Source organism: Dromaius novaehollandiae, chromosome 3, assembly GCF_036370855.1.
Source record: "Dromaius novaehollandiae isolate bDroNov1 chromosome 3, bDroNov1.hap1, whole genome shotgun sequence".
Taxonomy (NCBI): domain Eukaryota; kingdom Metazoa; phylum Chordata; class Aves; order Casuariiformes; family Dromaiidae; genus Dromaius; species Dromaius novaehollandiae.
This window is the reverse complement of record NC_088100.1, coordinates 119,017,982-119,039,258: the sequence shown is the minus strand read 5'-3', so window position 1 is coordinate 119,039,258 and position 21,277 is coordinate 119,017,982. Positions and strand designations below refer to the sequence as shown.

Here is a 21,277-nt window from a genome sequence, read left to right as displayed (position 1 = left end):
TCTGTGTACCCAACAACTTGTATGTCTTTTAAAGTCTCCCACGTCTGACATCACAGCTTATGCGTATGGGATATTTAGACCTTTTGTTGTTCTGTTTATAATGAGCACAGATAGATAGCTCTGTTTTATAAAATACTTTCTCCTCAGATCCAGTTGCTTCTTTCCACCTGCCAATGTTCAGTGGAGTGCACTCATGCCAGCTGCAAGCAAGAGCTTTTGTCCGTGGGTACTACTTTACAGGGTGAAGTCTCACATTTCAAAAAGTTTTCTCTGGGCAGTCTGGATTTACTTTTTAATTGCTTTTTTTCCTCTCTTCCTCTTCTCCTTGCAGCAGCTCAAGATAATTCTTCCCCTACCCCACCCTCCAGTTGTTCTGACAGGCTTAACGTGTTCTAGTTGTAATCTTCACTGTAAATCTCTCTTACCAGCCCTTGTAAAATTAAGTGTTTTTCCCTCAATACATGACTCTTGAGCCCTGGATGCAGCATGAGGAAATTTGATACCTATCCCCTCCTACAGCTCTCTTCTCAACTCTAACTCTCAACTCTTCTAACTCTCATGTCTTGAATCCCTTGCAAAGCTGTCTTAAACATGTACAAAAACTATAACTATTTACTTTTTTAAGGAACTGCAGTGTTGTCTAGCATACAAATTTTGGATCTGGAAGTCAGCTTTTAATTGCCTAAACAGTGTACCCAAGTGTTGAAGAACATCATTTCCAAAGGACTTTCCAGTGCTTGCTGAATTAAGTGTTTGAAAGATAAAAACTATTTTCTTCTCTCTCAGGCTCACAGTACAAGTACCTACTGGCATTGCCTCCTTCCCTAATGAAATCATGCACACACCCCAGGCTTGGGCCCAGAAGAAATACACCAACATCGTCTCCTTCCACTACATGCCTCGGGGCGGCCACTTTGCAGCTTTGGAGGAACCAGAACTTCTTGCTAAAGATATTCTGCAATTTGTTGGAAAAGTAGAGAAACAGCAACTTTGGAGAAAGAAAGGAGAGTAACTCCCCTTAGGAAGAGCAGGGGAATAGCACATGCTAAGGCAAGTTTTCTATAACCTATGTAATTAGATCTTATTCTTGACCAGATGTGAGAAAGGACAGCAAGAAGAATGCAATATAGCTAGATAAGATACTGCCTTGGAGTCTTACTGTTGGTTTTTTTCTAGTTCAGCTAGGCTAAGAATGGAGCACGAAGGGCATTTGGTTATTTTTTTCCCCCCAAGCACAGACTTCTAAAATCTGTTCTATAGTACTACTGGCTCTTGCTTTGAAGTTGAAAAATAGTCCTTAAGACTAATCATGCTCCGTTTAGTTGTTACGAAAGGCTTGTCTTCACTGCAGCAGTGAGGCTGAGTTGGCGGATGGGCGAGATTCCACTGAAGCAATGGGGAACAACCTAGCAAGACAACCTGAATGAGTGCATTGATTAACAACCAGCATTAAGCTGCAGCGCCTATTAAACTAGCCAGCTGGCTGCCTCGCTTTTCCAGCCGGTGCTGTTACACAGCTTCCTGGCTGCGAGGAAGCTCAGCTCCCCTGCGCTGGGCTGCTGGCACTGCAACTTGTGAGGAGCAGCGGGAGCATCAGACGACCAGCTGAGACACATAGGCTCCTGTAGCTCAGGCCAGAAGGAGGAGTTGGAGTAGGAGTGATTATAGCTGGAGCTACCTCTGCACTGAACTTGTGCTCTTAACAGCTAAAATCATAGCCCTGGGAAGGCTCAAGGCACTATGGCTTTGCACTGCTTCTGTAGGGTATTGTAAACACCTCTTATAAAAGACAGAAAACTGAATTAATCTGAAATTAAAAGAAACCTGCATTAAAACTTTGAATAACACCTGTATGTGTGTGTTTCTTTTAAACTTTTGAACAACTGAGATTTTACTTAGTGACAACAGTTAGTTGTCAGTTTAAAAATTACTCGATTCTCTTTTGCATGTTACAAAGGTCAGATTGAAGGCAAACTGCTCAAAGAAAATTGAATTTGAAGGGCTGTATGTTTTTGCCAGCAACAGTCCCTAGTGTGTGTAGCTGAGCTTCAAACACTCTTAAACTATATCCAGATGACTGATTTCAGTATGATTTTGTTCTCCAATCACTTCTAATATACTTCCTTACCCCTGCAAGCACGGGGAAACATAATCCATCAATAACACTTGCATGGATTAGTATTATTTTACAATATTAATTGAAAGGGAAGCTGTTAAACAGCAATCACTCCAGCACAGAGCTCTGCTCCATCCCACGGGGCTTCAGACTGAATACAAACCAGTTTGTTTTGCAGAAGGGAAGCTGACACTGCTCCTGGGCACATTTGAATTATGGTGCTCCACTTAAAGCCACCAGATACACCATGACAGAAAATCATTAGGGCACAGTGACTATTGACCAATGCTGACCAATTTTCCGAGTAGAGATGAGAGCTCTCTACCTTTCCATGCCTCTTCTGTGTTCCTGTGCCAGCATGCTAGCGAAGTACAGAAGCTCTCAGGTCTCCCTACGTGCTCTGACTGCAATGTTATCTTAGACCTTCAAGCTGAACATGAATTCTTTAAGACAGCTGAGTGGTGACTGCCTCCAGGTTAGTAGTGAGCACTAACTCTGCATTTACTTTTAACTGCTTTCATCAGTCAGAATTTCTGTGTTCTCGCTTGCAAAATATTTTGTGGTTCAGGCCAGTCTGTTCTGAGTAGACAGAAAGAAAATGCAGAATTATTCACTTGGTCTAAAAGAGATTTTTTCTCCTGGAGAAGACCATCCCTGAACTTGTTTCAGGGTCAATATGAAGAAAGTTGTTTATTCAGGGGAAATTGGGTCACCTCTGAGAGTGGCAGCTGTTTGCAGGCACGACTGTGCTCCCTCTTGCACAAGTCCTTGATTGCTGGCCATTTGTTTTTGCCTAGCTTCTGTCCCCTGTGTGGCCTTATGTTTCAGAGCTGGAGGTCATCCTCTCTCATCTTTAATGCACATGCAGACATCTGCTGTGGTGCTAGGGAACACTGCCATATACTAATATAAATGAATACTTCCCTAGGGACTCTTCAGTCACAACACAGATAAAGTAAGTGGGAAGGAAGTTTGCTATACGATACCTGCCAAACCGATTTTCGGATGCGAGTAGAAGCCTCAAAGCATTTTCTGTCCCCTTTCTGGAGCAGATCTTCTTGCAAGGGCCCAGCCTCAGGGAAAGGACACACATCACAACTCTGTTTAGCATTCTTGCATTACAGCAGCCTGTCCAGGCCCAGTCACCAGTGAGAGCTGGTTAAAGAACAACCACCCTTAGAAACTTCCTATTTTTAAACATGCCTCATAGTGCTCAGCACTTTGAGACAAGGATAATAAAGACAGTAAGTGCGCAGGTCTTTGCTCCATTCTGCACACCAGGTAAGCACACTTCAGCCTCCTACACACAAGCTGTCCACACTGCCAAGTTTTACTTAGCGCAAAAAATAGTGGCCGAGACACTGAATACAGCATGAAAATAGACTTGATTAGCCACTGAAGAAATCTGGACATAAAAGTTATAGGCTTTAGAAGCTGAAAAATGGTAAGTAAACATCTGCTATAGCAGATACCAAAGGTTCTTCTGAATTCTGATGTCATGTTTCTCAAACCTTAAGCCTACAGCTACCAGCAGCTGTTTTTTATCACCTGCTATCTACACCTATGTACAAAGATTCAGTGACCAGTGAAATCCTGTGACAATCTGTAAGAATGGGTTTAATACTAAGGTTTAATGGGTTTAATACTAAAATAGGGTTTAATACTAAGTAAGTGTTTTGTAGGCTAATGATGGTACCTGCATCTCCTCCTGCAGGGAGGAAGTCTCCCATGAGCCTAAGATTGGGATTTGATAATCACCTTGAGTGAATCCAGACTCACTTCTGATATAATCCAGTATTGGCCAGTGGGCAATTACTTGGTACAATACTGTTCCAGTGAACAGTGCAAAAATAAAAGCTAGTTAATCAAAAATAGCTTTAACATCTCTTTTAGCAGGTAGCCATGTATGCCACATTGTTACAATAGTAGTAAGAAAGGACTCCCCACTTTGCTATATTCATTCTTACACAAGGTGAGCCAGTTGAGTACCTGCTGTTCAGGCCATAAGTTTCTACTAACAAGGCCAAATGCTCTGCTGTTGGGCTGGCTGAGCTGTTTCTTGGGAACGACGTTCTTTGGAGTAGTAACTACGGCTTTCGTGAGAACCCAGAATCTCATGACGCTTCAGTGCTCAAAGTATTTGATATTGCTCAAGAGCCATTTCTTGACCTAAGTCCCTGCACAAAGGAATTACTGTCCTAAAAGCCATTCCTCCTTAAGTTGCTCCAAAACAGGCTTTTCTGCTGCACTGAGAACAGAAGTAGCTGACCTTAACCATCGTTTTTAATTAGCCAGTTACAGCCCAGGAAGAGTCAGGGTAAAAGGTTCAAAACCACAGAGATGCCACTGAAAATAAATAAAACTTATTACCCCTCCTCCTCCCAGCTGAAGTGCTTTGGAGAATATCTGCTTCTGGTATGGAAAAATCACTAGTAAAATCATCTTCTCCTACAACTCCAGGAAAATTAACTCCCACTACATCCAAATTTGATTTCCTGATTTTCAAACTACAACCCTTGAGGTGTCCAAAGGCTGCATTTAGACGCTTGGATTTTCAGGACTTTATTTAACTAAACAAGACTTTCAGTATACTAAGAAAAGCAAACCAAACCAAACCAACCAAACCAACCAAACCAACCAAACCAACCAAACACGCCCTCAGGCATTACTTAGATTATGAGTTAAAAATAACATGACTAGAAAACACTTTTTAGGCCAAAAAAAGAAGTTAAACCCTCATTTAGTGAAAAGTAGACTCTCGCTTAAGTCTAGCATCCTAGCTAGATCTAGATCCATAGTGGACACTTTTCCCGACCACTGAGTCAGCAAGGATTGCCTGGGGCAGGGATTTACCCATTCAAGCCAGACAATCAGATGTGCCTTCTATTCAACGGCAGGTGCGATACATAAAGTGCGTTACATGAAGATACATGTTTTTCTGAAAGAGTTTGGAAAGGAAAGGCCCTGCTGGCTACTGTAGGAAGAGACGAGAATAAATCTGTATTGATTTCAGGCTTGCTTATTTTAAAACACTGAGAAATGATGCCACTTGTTTTACTTGCTGTAATAGCACTTTAAAGAACATAACTCACACTAAGCCCATCTTGCTTAGGATTAGTTTTCTTACATGGAAGAAATATCCTTGCAGTGCCAGACAGCCCTGATGGTGTTATGCCAACGCTGCTAAGAGAATTAGCCCCATTACAATTGTCAGTTGTCTTCTGGAGACTGGTATTTATAAAGCGATCTGCGCTGAGTGACAGCTCTTTCCCCTTGCTAGGTGTAGTCCAAACTCTAGTCTTTAAAATACCTTCCTGACTGCATTTTAAGATGTTAAGAAGGGTGCTCGTGCTCTCCCTGTGTTTCAAAATTGAATGTCTGCCATTTTGAGAACAAGAGGAACAATACATGAGATTTTTCCTATTTCGATGCTGAATTTCCAGCTTCTTAAATGAAAGATAACTCCCCTTTGCAGCAATGGTTCAAACCACTGCAGATGATCGATGCAGAAGCAGCACTGCACAGCGAAGGGGCGCCCGGAAACATGAGAGGACAAAACCACATATGACCACCCAGCTTCTGAGTCAAAGACACCAGGACAAAAGACTCGACTGTACTTGAAGACTGCCTCAGGAATGTTTCTAGAGCACGAAAGCCGCGCTAGGAGGGGAGCACAGACTGCTTCGCCTTGCCGTGCTCCTACCCCAGCAGCTGTGAGGGGCTGGGCCTCCCGCTTGCAAAGCCCAGCGAGGGGGCTGGCCCTGGGCACCCCGGCTGCCCGTCCCTCCCAGCAGCAGCAGCTGCAGCCCGCCGGGGAGGCAGGACAGAAAGCCCCGATCCACAAGGCTCTTTGTCCTGCTCCTGCCCCATCGCCCCCATGGCGCCTTGCGCAGGGCCGGGCCCTGGAGGCAGGTGGAGAAGGCAAAGAGAAACCACCCCCACAGCTCTGAAATTCCTCCCGGTCCCTGGCTGCCTCGCTGGCATCTCCTCTGCATCCAAGGCATAACTGACTTTGGCCCGTCCCGCTGATACTGGCTGCCGAGTAAACATGCTGCCCTTGCCTCACAACACGATCTGCTTCCTGGTGCTACATTACTTGTTCTCCGCTGCGCAACGGGCTGTGGACGCGTTGCACACCTAGGTATTTGGATACGCGAAGGAAACGTCCTCCTTTGCAGAGGGACCTGAAAAGCTTTGCCCAGCTAACATTCCTCCCCTTTTCTGGACAGCAGCCCTCACTCAGTGCAGTCTCCTGAGCGAGATGCTCAGGCTGCAGCTCTGCTCCTTAGTCCCGTTCACTCTTGGACTACAGCCATCCCCGCCTTGTAGGATCTCTGCTCGGAGTGCCTCTATTAGCCTTTCAACCTCCTCCAAATGGATGGAGTTTAAGGAGAACTTTTTTTCCCCTCAACAGTTATTAAGCTGTTCTGGAACCAAGCCTGCATTGCTGGGGTGGTTTTATATGAAAATATATTTGTATCTCTTGAGGTCTAGGAACAATCTTGTGCAGTCTCATGGGAACAGAAGTCCACCCTTGCATTTCTGTCTCACTGATTTCCCCCCCCCCCCCCCGCATCACCCCACATCTTTTGTGGCTGGTAGAGCCTTTTGCCATGATTGGAAGACATTCTGAATGTTTCAGGGAAACCTGAGACAAAGAGGGATTAAGTAACCTGCCAAAAGATCTCACACCAGCTGAGCAGCAGAATGCATTGCAGAACACAGATATGATTAATTCTCCTAACCGCATCACTTCATGTCTTTTCCCTTTTCAAGCTAAGCAGCAAAAACTATTGTTTAAATGACTCCTCCTAAATCCTAATCAGTGCACAACTGATTTATTTCTCAGTTTTTGCCCTTTTCTTCCCACTACATAAGCAGATTCTGATTTCTGGTCCCTTGAGACTGGAATGATTTTTTTCTGTCTTAGGAGTAGTTTGGAAACCACAGACATCAAAAATACAGCAGAATATGAAAAGCCTACTCCATTCTCTAAAACAAAACTCTGTCATAAAAAAAATCCTATGCATACAACTTAAAAATTCTTTAAATCACTTCCTTTTCCATTTTCCTCTGTGGAGACAGCTGCTAGTTTTATTTCTCTGTGTCTACAGATTAAAAAAAAAAACCAATCAATATACTGCTGATTTGCCTTAGGCATTTTTTTTTTTAATAATAATTTTAGAATTCAAAGTAAGTTTTGACATGGAACATATTCACTTGAAGAAAAGCAAGTTGGTGCTTTACATTTCAGGAGAGCAGGCTATAATAAAGCTGATCAAGCAGGAAAGCCAAATCTTCTAAAACAACTCTAAATGCATGGAAAAGATTTTCATATAGAAGGAAGAGGAACTGTTTGCAAAAATGCATTTATCTTACATTCTTTCTGCTCTCAGAAACATTTGAGAGGCAAAACAAATAGCTACCTTTTAAAACCAATCACTAACTTTCTTCACAAACCTTCACCTTTTCTCTTTTGTCTTGCTACATAAAAATGGGAGTTCCACAACAACCAAGATACAAGTCAATACAAGAGTAACAGTATAAGCCAGCAACAAATTCTGGCTCTATTTTCAGGAATACCCTATGACATATCATACCTTAGATTTCTGGAACTCTGTTTTAGTGATTGCTTTTGAGAATAGTGGTTGCCATTAACTATTAACCAGCACTTAATTAACTACTGAGTTTAGAAACAGATGTGAAAACTTCCCTCTCCCCTTCTGGACTATCTACAGTCCCACCCATTCCCACCGGAATATCATGCACAGATCTAGTACAGACAGGTCAAAGGTATCAGATCTTGAAACCACCCTCCTGTGACTTCTCAGAACTTTAGTTCAAGACCTAAACATAATCTCGAGTTTACAGTCAAGACGGAAGATAGGAATGTTTTAAAGGCCCTAAAAATCATGTATCTGTCACATCCTAGGTAGATGATAAGATGCATAAAGCTCTGGACTGCTGAGGACCACAAATTTGACATCAGTAGATGTTGCCAACCCAATTTTAGAGAGATGACAACTAAGAATCTGAGAATTTGGGTTGTTTTAGACACTTTCACAAACAAATACCATGTACTGAACCTTTCTAATATCTATCCTGCAGCAGATCAGTCAAGGTCTCAGGACAGCTATGACAAAATGAATATCATCTCCACCTGGCAGGCAACAGTGCCTGCACTCTACTTAGGCACTGGAAAATAACAAGGAGAACCTTTCCTGTGCAAACTCAAATACAGTAGTAAAAAGAGGTCTTTTTAATACACAAAATCTTCATCTAATCAGACGGGGAAAAAAAACTATCACAGCTATCAAAAACTATCAAACTATCCATAGTTCTGGACATTTCCAAACCAGAACTTTAACGGAAAGAGAACGCTATCCAAAATTGAATTTGGAAACATATTTAGTTCATTAAGTCAGCGAAATCCTTACCTAACGCCACAGAACGTTATTTTTCACTAGCCATAAAAGTTGATCTTGAAGTGGGAATTTCAATCTATTCAGATCTGGGAAGATCAGGTACCTGCTATACCAGAACTTCCTTAGCAAGGCAGGAAATAAGGTGCTGCAGAAGAGAACAAGTCATGCTCCAGAAAAGCGACAGTGCTTGGTGTCAGCCAGGAATCCAGTCACTGTACTGGGGATTGCAGCCTCCTGCCTAGAAGAGATTAGTAACGGAGATGCATTGAATAGGGGGAAGCAGTTTCATATATCATACCAGTTAATTCATGGGAGTCCATTCTTTGCTTCAGCAAAAGAATTAAAAGCTAATTATGGTATATACACGATAGAAAGACAGGTGATGTTGATTCACATCTTCTCCAAGCAATAAAGGCTTACAGTCTGTAACTGATATAGAACAAATCAAGATAATTCAGGAACTCCATATCTGAGCACAGAAAGTTTGGAAGATGCACTTGCAGCTCAGATGCTATGACCTACCCAATTGAATGCCAGATATAAAGCAAGAGCCAGGAGATAATGCGAGAGCTGAAAAATCAGAGGGAAGAATGTTCTATTATAATGACCCAGTAGATAATTTTCAGTGCCCCTGCCTTCAGACATTTCCTTCCTGGTTTGATCTGGCAGACAGCTGTCCTCAGAGCAGAAAAAACAAAGTTCTCTGAAATATCTGAAACAGGCACTTGCAGCTGTTACAGACAGATGACAGGCAGAAACACTCCAAAAGTCCTGTCCAGATTAGACAGAGAAGGAATCTGTATGGCCACTTGAGAAATATGGACATATGTCCTCTTAGAAAGTTATGGCCCTTGCTGCCATATGGAATTAAAAAATGTGCATTTCCTTACATTGTTGCTGTTTGGAGACAATAAACTGGGTCTTTTCTCTGCACTCAAAGGACTTACGTTCATTTTGGTGGTAGAAAGAGATCCCTCCTCACAAATCTTCCTGTGCTTTTCACCTCTTTTTTGCAAAGAGCCTGGAGAACAAGCATCTGTGATCCTCTGATGCTCCTAGGACGACAACACCTTCTTGAAAAGCATAAAAGTGAAACATTTCCAACTCTGATATATGAACCATCTGTAGATTATACAGGAGAAAGCCTTCAGTTGTGCTATTAGTATCTATGGGTAAGCAGAGTTGGGAACTGAGTTTCTGTACAGAGATGGACTAGTGCTACATTGAATCATGCAGAAACTTAGCTGGGACACAGCTCTGCTTTTGGCTCGGGACATGGGAAAAGCCCAGAGGAATGCAAGGCAGGAACATGTGCACCTAATGCAAATAAGAAATTGCCATCTTTGTTTGGGTGTTGAAGATGTGTGGTAACAGGGCAGGAGAAGGTGAACCAGGCACAGCTGCTACTGTATGCATGCCCAGATTGGCACAGAGCTAGGCAATATCTAAACAAGCCAATTTTTTGGAGTCTCAGCATACCATACAGCATTTTCTTCTCCGAAAGAGAAATTTAGCCTTTGCAGAACTGCGCTACATTGTATGAGCATCACATGGGCTCTGTTCTTCAACTTTTAAGAGACTGTGTCCTTGGCTGTGTCATGTGGGATCCCACCACAGGCCACTCTGTAGGGCTTACTCACATTTGAGCGTCAGACTTGCCCAGAATTCACGTTCCATGGGAACGGTGCTGTTCCAAGAGGCAGCGGCTGCTAGATCGTAAGGACTTAGCAAGACTCGAGGGGGAGGGAAGGGGGGTGTTGTTCCAACTGAGCGATGCAAGGAGAGCAGCAGGCGCTGGATCTCAGCAAATACGGCTTCTGGGAGCTACGATCAGCAACTCCAGCTGGGCCATTTGCTTAGGCTTCCTGCCAAAGGATTTATAAAAAGCATAGTGAAGAATGTGCAATGGCTTTAAATATGAATTTCAAATGCAGTGCAGCCAATATCCCCTTTTGCTGAGGCTTCCATCCCTCAGCTTTTCTCTAAGGCTCAGTGAGGAATGCAAGGAGTTTCTCCTGCTGATCTAATTTTATCCTCTCAGAGACATCCACCGGCATGAAAGAATGAACTAGAGCCAGGGCAGTTTCTTAATTACTTCCAGCTCTGAGCTAGAGAGACCAAAGGATACTAGGTAAGTAAGCACAACAGAGCAAAGCTGACAGACCAGGCTTTACTTTGTGTGCTGCCAGACAGAGGTCTTGTGATAATTTACTATCAGATGATCCCAACCTTTACCCAAGCAGGGTGTGAGTACACCAAATCATGCCCTAATATTATAAATACTAACGGCTGTGAGTTTAACTCCAGCAGAGCCCAGTGTTGTGCTAGAGTAGCTGCTACACGATAGGTGAAATATGCAGGTGGTTTCCACATCAGACACATTAACTGCCTCTACAAATGCCAGCAATGACTATTTAGCAAGATACAACTTTCCATTACCTAATAGGTTTTCCATATTCTACTATCTGAAGCACGTTAGCATGACTAGAGGTAGGTTTATTCAAGTTCACCGAAGAGTCGGCCCTGTTACTGCTGCTGTCTATACTGAATTTATGCCAGCAATAAGGAGTTTCATTACCAAGGCTCAGCAGCCTTCCAAGCACCAAGCAGACGAGCACAAAAAGGAAATCCAATAACCAGAAGAGTTTTTGTCCTTGACACGACATATGAACCTCACAGTGGCCACTTGTTCAAAAGAGTAAGTTACGCCACAGAACTTAAAAACCGCTCAGTGCCAGCACTGTAACCGGGTCAAGTGTGCCAGCTGAACCATTTATTTGCCTCCTCAATTAGTGTACTAAGAAGTGTCCACTGCGCCTGCAGATGCCTGCACAAGATGGGGTACTGCAGCTCAGAGTGAGTTACAACAGTCACATATTTCTGATCTAATTAGCACAGCAGGAGGCTCTGTCTCTTCCTTCTGTTCTCACGGCCATATGAAATACTCTGACAAGCAGAAACGCAGAGGCCATTGTGTTTCTTTTTGCCTCGAGTCCCACTCTTAAATGGCAGTTTGTATTCAAGGTACACACCACCTTTAATAATACCACAGTTGTGGTATTATTAGAGAATGCTACTAAACAGCGACTCTAAACTGACCGCATAACGAAGTTTGACAATGATCCATGCCCCCACTAGACAAGACTAGACTCCTCACTTATCTTTCAAGAGCCAGGAGTTTTGTGCACCTTCAGCTAAAAGGACGGTCTTGTCATTATGATTATCAGAGCTCTGCAGGGGCCATCTTGTACGAGAGCAGGTCTCCTCCTCCGATGTTCTCAACGTTCATCCAGAAGGCCGGGCTCAGGAAGCTGGAGGCAATCCTGCAAGACACTGAACATCTGCACACACTTATCTCTGGCACCAGTGGCCCCAATCTTAAGATGTTGTTGCTTCACAAAAAAGTAGCTTGCTGTTTAACAGTGAGCACACAAACAGACAGAGGGCTAGAGAGGGCAAAACCCTCTCCTACTCAAAAGTCAGCAAGATTCACCGCCTTGAGAAATTTAAAAGTATCCAAATCTCTCATGGGACGTACTGTCATTCTGAGCCTTGTGACAGTACTCTTACAAACAGTTCATGAAACTGCTGGCTGCCTCACAGCATGAGCAAAGACAGAATTTAAATACACAAGTAAGAAATCAAGACAGTCTTAAACTTATCTGAACTCAGTGTTTTATTGCTTTGTGATTATTAGTTACACTTTGACACAATGTACTTTGGAATAAATTGGCACCAACTACATAATTTAAAAAATTCGTTATCTTACAGCTCGTGTAATTGGCACTTATTGAAAAACCCCACAGATTTGTCATTTTGACCCAAGATTAAAAAGAAAGATAAAATGTTTACATCCTTTATTGCTGGCAAGTGAACATTCACTGTGGAAGGCCCTTAAAAATAGTGAACTGAAACCAACAACCTGAATGCCCTCCAAGAATATATAAAAACAGTATCAGATCAATCAGTCCCTTCTTTTCACCAGTCTTTTGGGTTTGGTACTTTTAATATCCAAGTGCACAGTAACTCCCTCATGTCTTTCAAGAAAAAAAAAAATAGTGCTCATGTCTGCACTGACTACTTCGGGTGACAAAAGAAGAGACACCCCCCAACACCCTCCCCAGCTCCTACGGACACAGTAATTTCATCAAAAGTGACATTGGCTCAGGATTTAATACATCCCAAGTGGTTTATAAATACTCAAGGTTTGTTAAAAATTCAAGAATTATTCTGAATAAATAAATGGCAGTTGCAACTGAGAGCTGCATTTGCCTCAGCGACCCGTTATCTATATGCAGCATCAGTTATCTTCATAAGGCAAATGATGAGACAGCAGAAGTAAAGCTCCTGAGGATCCGCATCTCGGTGATCAGCATGCTTGTTCCACAATGTGTGTAGACGTCCTGCAAAACAATCAATTCCAAGGCATCTGCTTTTTAATCTCCAGGCACAGCTGCAGACCACACAATGAATTATGCATGTATGAAATGCACCTCTTCTGTAGGCAGGAATGTGTAAATTAATCAGAATGCTTAGGGGGTGGTGGTGGGGAAATTAGTTCTTTTAAAGCTGGACCAAGTGCTCCACCTCGTGTTAGTCCTTGGTATTCAGACACAACCCTTCGATGACTGCTCAATAACTGCAGGTCCTGCAGAATTGCTTATGTCTCCTTCTGTGTGTGAAATAGCGTCGTCCATGGTGCCGTATGACTGCTGCTTTCTATGGGCCAACCCCGTCCTTTCTGTAGAATGAGGATGCAAGACGTGGGGGACGAACTTCTGAAATCACAAGCATTAACAATTTTACTAGTCTCTCAAAGTATCACGTTGGGATAGTTTACCCAGATAATTTTTCCCCTCACCACTCCTCTTTTCATCCATTTCCCATTCTTCGCCTTAACATCTAAGGCCTTTTGCACCATAAGGGAGGTTTCGTAGTGCAAAACTCACCTGTACGTGAACAACTTGTAGCCTGTCGCACAAAGACCTCTATTTCTACCCCCAGTCCTACGGCAGGTTAAGACCTGCTACACACAGCACAACTCTCAGAATCACCAAGCAGTGGCAGTTGACTGCACCTGAATGCTGTCCAGAAGTCAGGACTGCCTGGTATAAGATCCAGGCATCACAACACAGCGTATACAGCTGCTGGAAGTAACGTTTCAACTAGTCGTAAATGTTCAAAGGTACTGCTGCACCACCACCTGGGAACAGTCAAGCAGTGCATTTGCAGAACTCGCTGGTCCCACCAACACAGGGTAAGTCCCACAGTCCATTCAGACCAGTATTTTCTACACAGGGTCTTTGGTGAGCAGGGTGAGAAATCAGGTTTTTTTTTTTTTTTTTTTAGAAAGACAGTATTATTAATTGCATTAACTTCTTACAGAGGATGCTGGGATGGCTCGTACATCTGTGTCGTTTCCTCTTTCTCCTTGCAAGTCTTCTATCTGCAGCCAGTAACAGGTGAGGGAATGGGAGAGAGACAGTATCAAGTTTAAGTCAAAACAATATACAGAACAGACTGTAAGCACCTGAAAACTCGCAGAGAGAGATCAGTGCTGGTGCTCTACCGTATGGTTACAATGAACTTGCCTCCCATCCTCTTCTTACCTACTTCCATACTTCTCTTTACTTTTTTAGTCCCTGCTAACACAGACACACTTCCACTGTGCCAAGCAACCTGCCTCTACTGACCAGCCCTCTTCAGTCTTACCAGCACGAACCTTTGTGGATAGATTTTGCTCCTGACAAGGCAAAAAACAACCGAGCAGGAATAGCTGTTGCTACACCAAGCATATATGTGCTGTAAGGTGTTAGGTGTCCACCACTTACCTTGTAATTCAGTGGGCTCAGGTACTTGAAACAGCCAAAACAGGTATAAGCCAAGCAAATAACAATTGTGATGCTGACAACTAGGCAGGTAAACATAGTTGTGGGTGCTTTAAAGCCTAGAAAAATATCCAGAGAATACAATATAAAAGTACATCGCAGGAAAAACAAGCAAACCCTTGCTTTGTCTTCCCCATTTTCAGAAGCCTCATGTTTTTCCTTAAAGGACTGGGCAAGCCACTTTGAGCCTGGATCAGGTGAGCCTGGTAATGTGCAAAGCTCACTGACTGATAAAACAGCTGAATGAGCTGTTTTCACAGCTGAGAGGCCAAAAAAGGCAAAAGGAAAAGGCTGCAAAATTTGAATAATAAACAAGACTCAGACATCCTTCTCCTCCTCCCTCAGTCATTTATTCTGGACTCAGTTTTAGAACACTTTCATTAATGATCTGTGAGATGGAATGGGTAGGGTCCATTTATTAAATATGACGATGGCAACATACTGGAAAGGTTGCAAACAGGAAAATGAGAGATCAAAATGACCTTGATAAGTTAGAGGACTCCCTCCAGTAAGTCAGTAAGATGAAACTGTATGCAGACAACTATAAATAACTGCAGTTTGAAAGGAAAAATGAAACGTAGGTATAGACAGATAACTGACAAGAGACAAGACTGTAGCACTAGAGAATGCAATCGATGATGACAAGCTGGAAAAATGAGTCAGTAGTGTGATGCTATCACAAGGCAGTGGAGGAAAAACACAAGCCTCTGGTACCTATACAAAAGAGTAACTCTTTTTGGTGCCACTGAGCCCTCAATTTGAGCAGCCCAGTCTGTTTGGGACACCACTATGAAAATATGGACAGAGCTGGGAAGAATACAAGGAGACGGAACAAGAGGGAAAAGAAATTGAAGAAACATGAACTAAGCTGAACATTAAGTTTTTCTCGTTTAAAGAAAGACAGAGAGAGAACACACCATACAAAAGGACATGGTAGCAGCCTCTGATATGAAAAAAGTTCTGACAATGACAGTGATTCTCCAGGTCCACGGGGGAAATAATCTGAAGAAATTAATCTCATTTTACAGCAAAGATGACTCGAATAAGATATGAGGGGGGGAAAATATGTATATATACATATATATATATTATATATATATATATATATATAAAATATATACATATATATATACATATACATATATATATCTCTCTCTTAGCCTTTTCCAAACTTTTTTTTTTTTTAACCAAAAGAGACAACAGCAACCCTCAAATTTTCTTGTTGTAACCCCAGCATATGTAGTGACATAGACCAGACAAGTTTCACTATTTAGCATGGTTATATGAATCCTGTGCAGATCAGTTTGAGGGGAAAAAAAAAAACCCAAAACAAAAGAAGAATAAAAACATGTCACTGTCCAAACCAAAAAGGGAAATGAAACAGACTCCCTATGTGCATTCTGGAATCTCCTTTAACAGTTGTTGTTTTTATAAGAATAGGTTAGAGCAGCATTTCCCAGTTGTTGATGCATGTCTAAATCAACATGTGGTGTGAAGCACAAGGAAAGTAGCAGAGATCAGTGAAAAAAGAAGAAATCTCCCCAGCACTGGTTTCCCTTGCCCTGCCTCCTCAGCACTCCTCCCTGCCCACAGCTCTGGAGAATATGGGACTTGGGTGATCGTCCCCGGAGATGGAGGCTGAACTGCATATAGTAGCATCACCTCCTCTGCTGCGAGAAGCACAGCATCTGATGAACTGATAGCGTGGGAACTGAGGAAGAAAACAGCGACTGAGAAAAGAAATAGATGGCACCAGTGCAGCCTACCAGCTGAGATAAACACCTTCTGCAGACAGTCAAGTGCTATTTGATCTTGACTCAGAGCTGGGATAGACTAAATGATCTCAAGGTCCTTTCAGTCTTACATTTCTGTGGTAAGAAAACAGGGTATTATCACTGTACTATATAACTAGACTGAAGTATCTATAAACTGTACAAGGCAAACTATACAAATTGACGATAAAACAGTCCAGCCTTACGCACTGTAAACTGATTTATTTTGCAGATAAGGAAGCAGAGCCCTCCTCCTCCTCCTTCCTTCTTCTCTGGACAAGAATCAGCAATGTAACCAACAGCAATGAAATCAAAACCTTAAGCTGCAACCTCTCAGCCTCACACCACTTGACTAGACTGCCTTTTGCACTGACAAAACACTGAAGAACATCCCATTAAAAAAAAACTCTATGCTGGCCCCAAGCCAAACACAGTAATCCGATCTGCATTTTCCATTACTAAGTTCCATGATGAATGATGGTCTTGTTGTAGATGCAGAACGACAAAACATTATTATAAAGATTTAATTTTTACTACACTAAGATTTCCTTTATAATTCAATTAAAGAGGCACATCAATTGCTGTGACTGGAGCTGATTTTTCTAAAACGTGCTCTAGAAACTCTGCTGTTACTTTTAGAGGACATGGATTGGTTAGTCCTCCTGGCTGCAAAGAGAGCTCTCAAAACAAGGGAAAGAACAAGCTCTCAAGCAAATAGCTAATACGGTGACATCTGCTCAAATCCTGAAGCAATAGTTCTGAGTGCCTCTTATATCCACCAGGAGTTAACTCTAAAGTTAGATGACAGCCTGCCAACAGTATCTTTTTCACTACTGGTATGCTAAAAAAACATTAGGCAAACACACTCATTCGTCATCATTGGTGTGGAAGCCGAGAAGAGGGGAAAACAGAGTTAGATACCAAGGGCTGCAGGAAGGGAAACTCAACTCTTTCTAGCATCACCAACATCCCTGTTCCATGCCAGATGCTTCCTCCTACATCACAGGTAAAGAAAGCCATAAGCCATTGCCAACCTTTTCTGAAGCCATTTGTATACCACAGCAGATGCTATTAATGTCAAGTATTTGCAGAACACAGAGCATCTGTACTTGCAAAATGAATTAAATACAAAACATGGGGTTTTAAATTAGAATATAGGGAGGAGAGTCACTATCTCACTGCACTCTGTTCTGTGTTATGTTTAATAGATGATGTTAACACAGGTCTTGGTATTATTAGCCAACTTTTTCATTTTTTTCTAACTGATAGATGTGCAACAGAGGCAGTTGCCAACTCACCGAGGCAAATTAAACTTGCACATAGAGAATACAAATGCATGCGGTGAAGCCAGAGACCATCTTACTAGAAGAAACTAGTTCTGAACCGATTTTAATTAATGGAGTTTATTGTCTGTTGCTCAGTAGCCAAACTGGCCAATTCAAACCCTCAGATCTGGAAACACCTGATCTCCTAATGAAGTGAAGGAATATGGAGCTCCATGTAAACAGCTTGAAGCTAATGTATCAGACATAAGCAACACTACTTCCCATTTGCAGAAGCAAAAAGACAAGCTCTAAAGATTGCAAAGTCTATGAGACTTCCCATGTAATTCTAGATAAGCTGACAAGAGAGGTAGGAGTAGCTTCTCAGTGAAAAAAAAATACTTACCTAGCCGCAACAATGAGAAAAAATAGAGCCAGAAAAGACAGAGAATTGGAGCTGCCAGCGCCTGATTCACAGCTGCAAAGTGGATCTTCTTCTCCAGCTTAGCAGGTAGATACGCGTAATAAAGATTGTGACGGTCCACCATGTGCTTCAAGAGTATATATATTAAGCCTGGAAGGAAGAAAGGGAGAGCCAAGGACAATAAAAAGCAGCAGTTCTGCAAGATCTACACTAACCAAGTGACTTAAAAACCAGATACCAACAGCGGATACAGCCCAAATATGAATGGGGTAGAGAAGCTGGCACCAAGGTTGTTCATGTGGCAGGGGCTGGGTCCCCAGGCCAGGCCAGGACCCTGGTGTATCCCTGTCCCCCTCCCCCCACGCATCTCCGCTGCAGCCCTGGCACCACTTGCGCTCCCAGAGCGGACCCAGGGCTCCTCTCAGTACTGGAACATGGGCCAGGGTGGTAGGGAGGACTTGCAATGCCCATGCTGGAAATGCAACTGGTAACTCCCTCATCACAGTAATGGTAACAGAAGAACAGTCTAACAGTGGCTTAATGTTTTCCTCTCAGCCTTCATTAAATCATGCTTGAATTTCAAGTCAGTTTGTCTTATCCCAAAAAAGCCAGTTACAGCTGCGACAGCTATGAATTGCAACAGCTCTGGTATGCAGCAGTACATTCAGATATTTACAGTCAGCACACAGAAAAAGCGCTTGTTCTACTTCTGTGGAATTAAGTTGCATTTTTCCAACATTACCTACGCGAGGTTTATTTTACAGTCTGTTACATAGATACATTTAATTTGGACATGCTTCTCTTGTAGTAATGGCATATTTGTGCATCTGTCTTTCTACTAGCTTTTTGCTAGTGGATTCTTCAGGGTCTTCTAAGCTTCTGTTATTTTATTATTCACTTAGCATACTAATACATGTTATGGATTATATGCCTTAAGAGAGGACAGCAAGTTCACCTACATGAGTGTCAGCAAAGGAAACAGTTGAGTTTTTCTGAGTAATGTACATGCTTTGCCATCTCAACAATAACATTTTGCATCATTTCACAGCTGTATTTGGCCCAACAGCAATACGTTTCAATATATTTTTCTTTTTGCAGAACCATTACTTTGTCTATAGCATGCAGCAGAGAGTTTATAAAAAATGAACATCATGCATGGCTCATAATCATTCATGACTTTTCAGAAAGAATACTAAATAATATAAACAGAAGTATGTTGTTATAAAAATCTGGCCACATTTTCCCTATAATAAGGTTGTTGATTAAAAAGAATTCTGGCCAATATCTAATTTAGGTAATTATGTTGTTTCTACTCTCTGAATTTTGAATTAGAAAAGGAAAATATCAAATATACCATATGATTTAGTACTAGTTATGCCTGATTAACAGATTTCCTGAGAGGAAATGTCTACAGTAGCTGAAATGGTTTTTTTATACATAATTCTTACAACAGTCCAGCATTTTTGTGAATGAAAGACATAATAAAATAAGAGGTAGATCAGGTCACAGTCACTAGAAAAGAACACTTGTTAATGAGTTCTAAAAAGACAAGTAAACTTTTTTGCACACCCATATAGGGTTTAAAGACTAGTACAGCAAAAGGAAAGAAGCAGTCAAAGCTGGATATGCAGGCAACATAAGAGAAATGTTGAGAGATCACCAATTGAATAGAGGAAACATCCTAGAAGAAGGAAGCCTGCAAGAGGAAACATCCTAGAAGAAGGAAGCCTGCAAGAGGAAACATCCTAGAAGAAGGAAGCCTGCAGCTGCACTCCCTCAGCACACCCTGAACTCCCAGTTCACTAACTATCTAAGCCAGTAGGTCTACCAGAGTACACAGCATTTCTTCTGTCAGAGGACAGGAACAGTGTTCACGACCCAGCAGTCAGGACATCATTAGGTCACGTCCCTGGGGTCAGGACCATGGAGCATGCAGCTGTCCGTAGCACAGGGATGGACACAGCCCCTTCTCCCATCCCATGTGGGACATGGAATTTTCGATCAATGGTTAGTAGCACAGAAGAGTTGTGGCAGTGTCAAGGAGAGATCAGGTAGTTATCCAGTCTCTTGCTACTGGATCAACATACCTGTTTTTGTGCTTCATTTTACACACTTCAGTCAAACTCTCTGATAAAGCTTTTCCGAATGTGTCTAAAGAATCTGGGGACCAAAATGTCTCAAGTGAAGTCTGGCTGCTTAAGTTGGATCTCCAGGTTGGATATCCTATGCAGCTTGCTTCTCTGAGAGCTTGAGAACTCAGAGATAAAAAAAAATAATCTCCTCACCCCCAAACCTATCCGAACTCCTACACTTAAGACCACCGCTAGACAGAGCCAATACACTCAATCTTTAGAAATAAAATTGGCATTAGATGTATCACTTGCAACTTTAGTACGAGGCAGTACAAGGATTAAGTAATTCACCACCTTCTGTCCCGCTTTTCATGAGAAGGGAAGAAAACTAATCTTGGATCAGAGTCACAGGGATCACCAGCATCCGAACCAGACTAAGAACCCAGAACTGGGCCTTCCAAAACTCCCACATGCCCCCAGCTCCCTCACATCATGCACACGCTCATCAGAAAACTTACCGAATGGGACAATGATGGGGCAGGTAATGCTATAGGCCATGATGACAGTGAACACACATAACATCCAGGCATACATTGCTCCAAATTCGTATTCAAATGCTTGTTGCTATGAACAAAAACAAGATACCCCAACTCTCATTTCATCTATCAACAGGTCAGAAATTAAGATAAGATTCAGTAAAGCAACAATTCACTTTCTCTTATTCTCTGAGAGATCAGTTATTTTCCTGAGAGGCATAAACAATGTAATTAGACAGATATAAGTATTACGTGTTTTGGACAGTCACACTTGCAGAAAATATGCTACTTCTTTCATAACCTCAAAGGCATTTCTCAAGAAATCTGCTTTCATGTACAAGAAGCAACTACTTAAAACCATACAGCAGAAAATAATTGTGCTCAACTCTCAACCTTGATCTCACTACAAGCGCCATTGAATCTGTACTGTTCCCTGTGTTGCCTTTCACAGTAGCTTAAAATATCAAAGCTTTGGTGTGATCAATATTTCCATTTTTTGATTCTTAGCTGAACCTCTTGGGATGTGAAAACAATATAAAATGGTTTTGTATTGTTTCATTTCAACCAGAGCAAGGGTAATATGCAACAGTTAACAGAAGTGACTGTTTAAAAAAATACTATTAAAAATGGAACCCACCATTTAGATCTGTTAAAGAGAAGAATGGGGGCAGCTGTATACAGGTTTAGCTTAAGTTCCCATTCTAATATCTTGAATTTCAGGCTGCAAGAAGGCACATCACCTGGAAGTGAAAGCCCAGTTCTTAAAATGGGACACAGATGGA

General features: G+C 42.1%; 2 protein-coding genes across 6 annotated transcripts in view; one reads left to right on the top strand and one right to left on the bottom strand.

The window, feature by feature from the left end:
* Nucleotides 1-1,847, top strand: part of EPHX1 (epoxide hydrolase 1) — a 30,377-nt gene extending 28,530 nt beyond the window's left edge. For all 4 annotated transcript variants that reach the window (XM_064509946.1, XM_026094647.2, XM_026094646.2 and 1 more), the window contains one exon: nt 787-1,847. In XM_064509946.1, the coding sequence (XP_064366016.1) occupies nt 787-1,012 (226 nt within the window). In that variant the 3' untranslated portion in view covers nt 1,013-1,847. The remainder of the gene's footprint in view (nt 1-786) is intronic.
* A 10,346-nt stretch (nt 1,848-12,193) lies between these two features.
* Nucleotides 12,194-21,277, bottom strand: part of TMEM63A (transmembrane protein 63A) — a 34,321-nt gene continuing 25,237 nt past the window's right edge. For both annotated transcript variants that reach the window (XM_026094641.2, XM_026094642.2), the window contains exons 20-24: nt 20,478-20,583; nt 17,870-18,037; nt 14,373-14,488; nt 13,925-13,987; nt 12,194-13,319 (exon numbers count right to left, since the gene is read on the bottom strand). In XM_026094641.2, the coding sequence (XP_025950426.1) occupies nt 13,149-13,319; nt 13,925-13,987; nt 14,373-14,488; nt 17,870-18,037; nt 20,478-20,583 (624 nt within the window). In that variant the 3' untranslated portion in view covers nt 12,194-13,148. The remainder of the gene's footprint in view (nt 13,320-13,924; nt 13,988-14,372; nt 14,489-17,869; nt 18,038-20,477; nt 20,584-21,277) is intronic.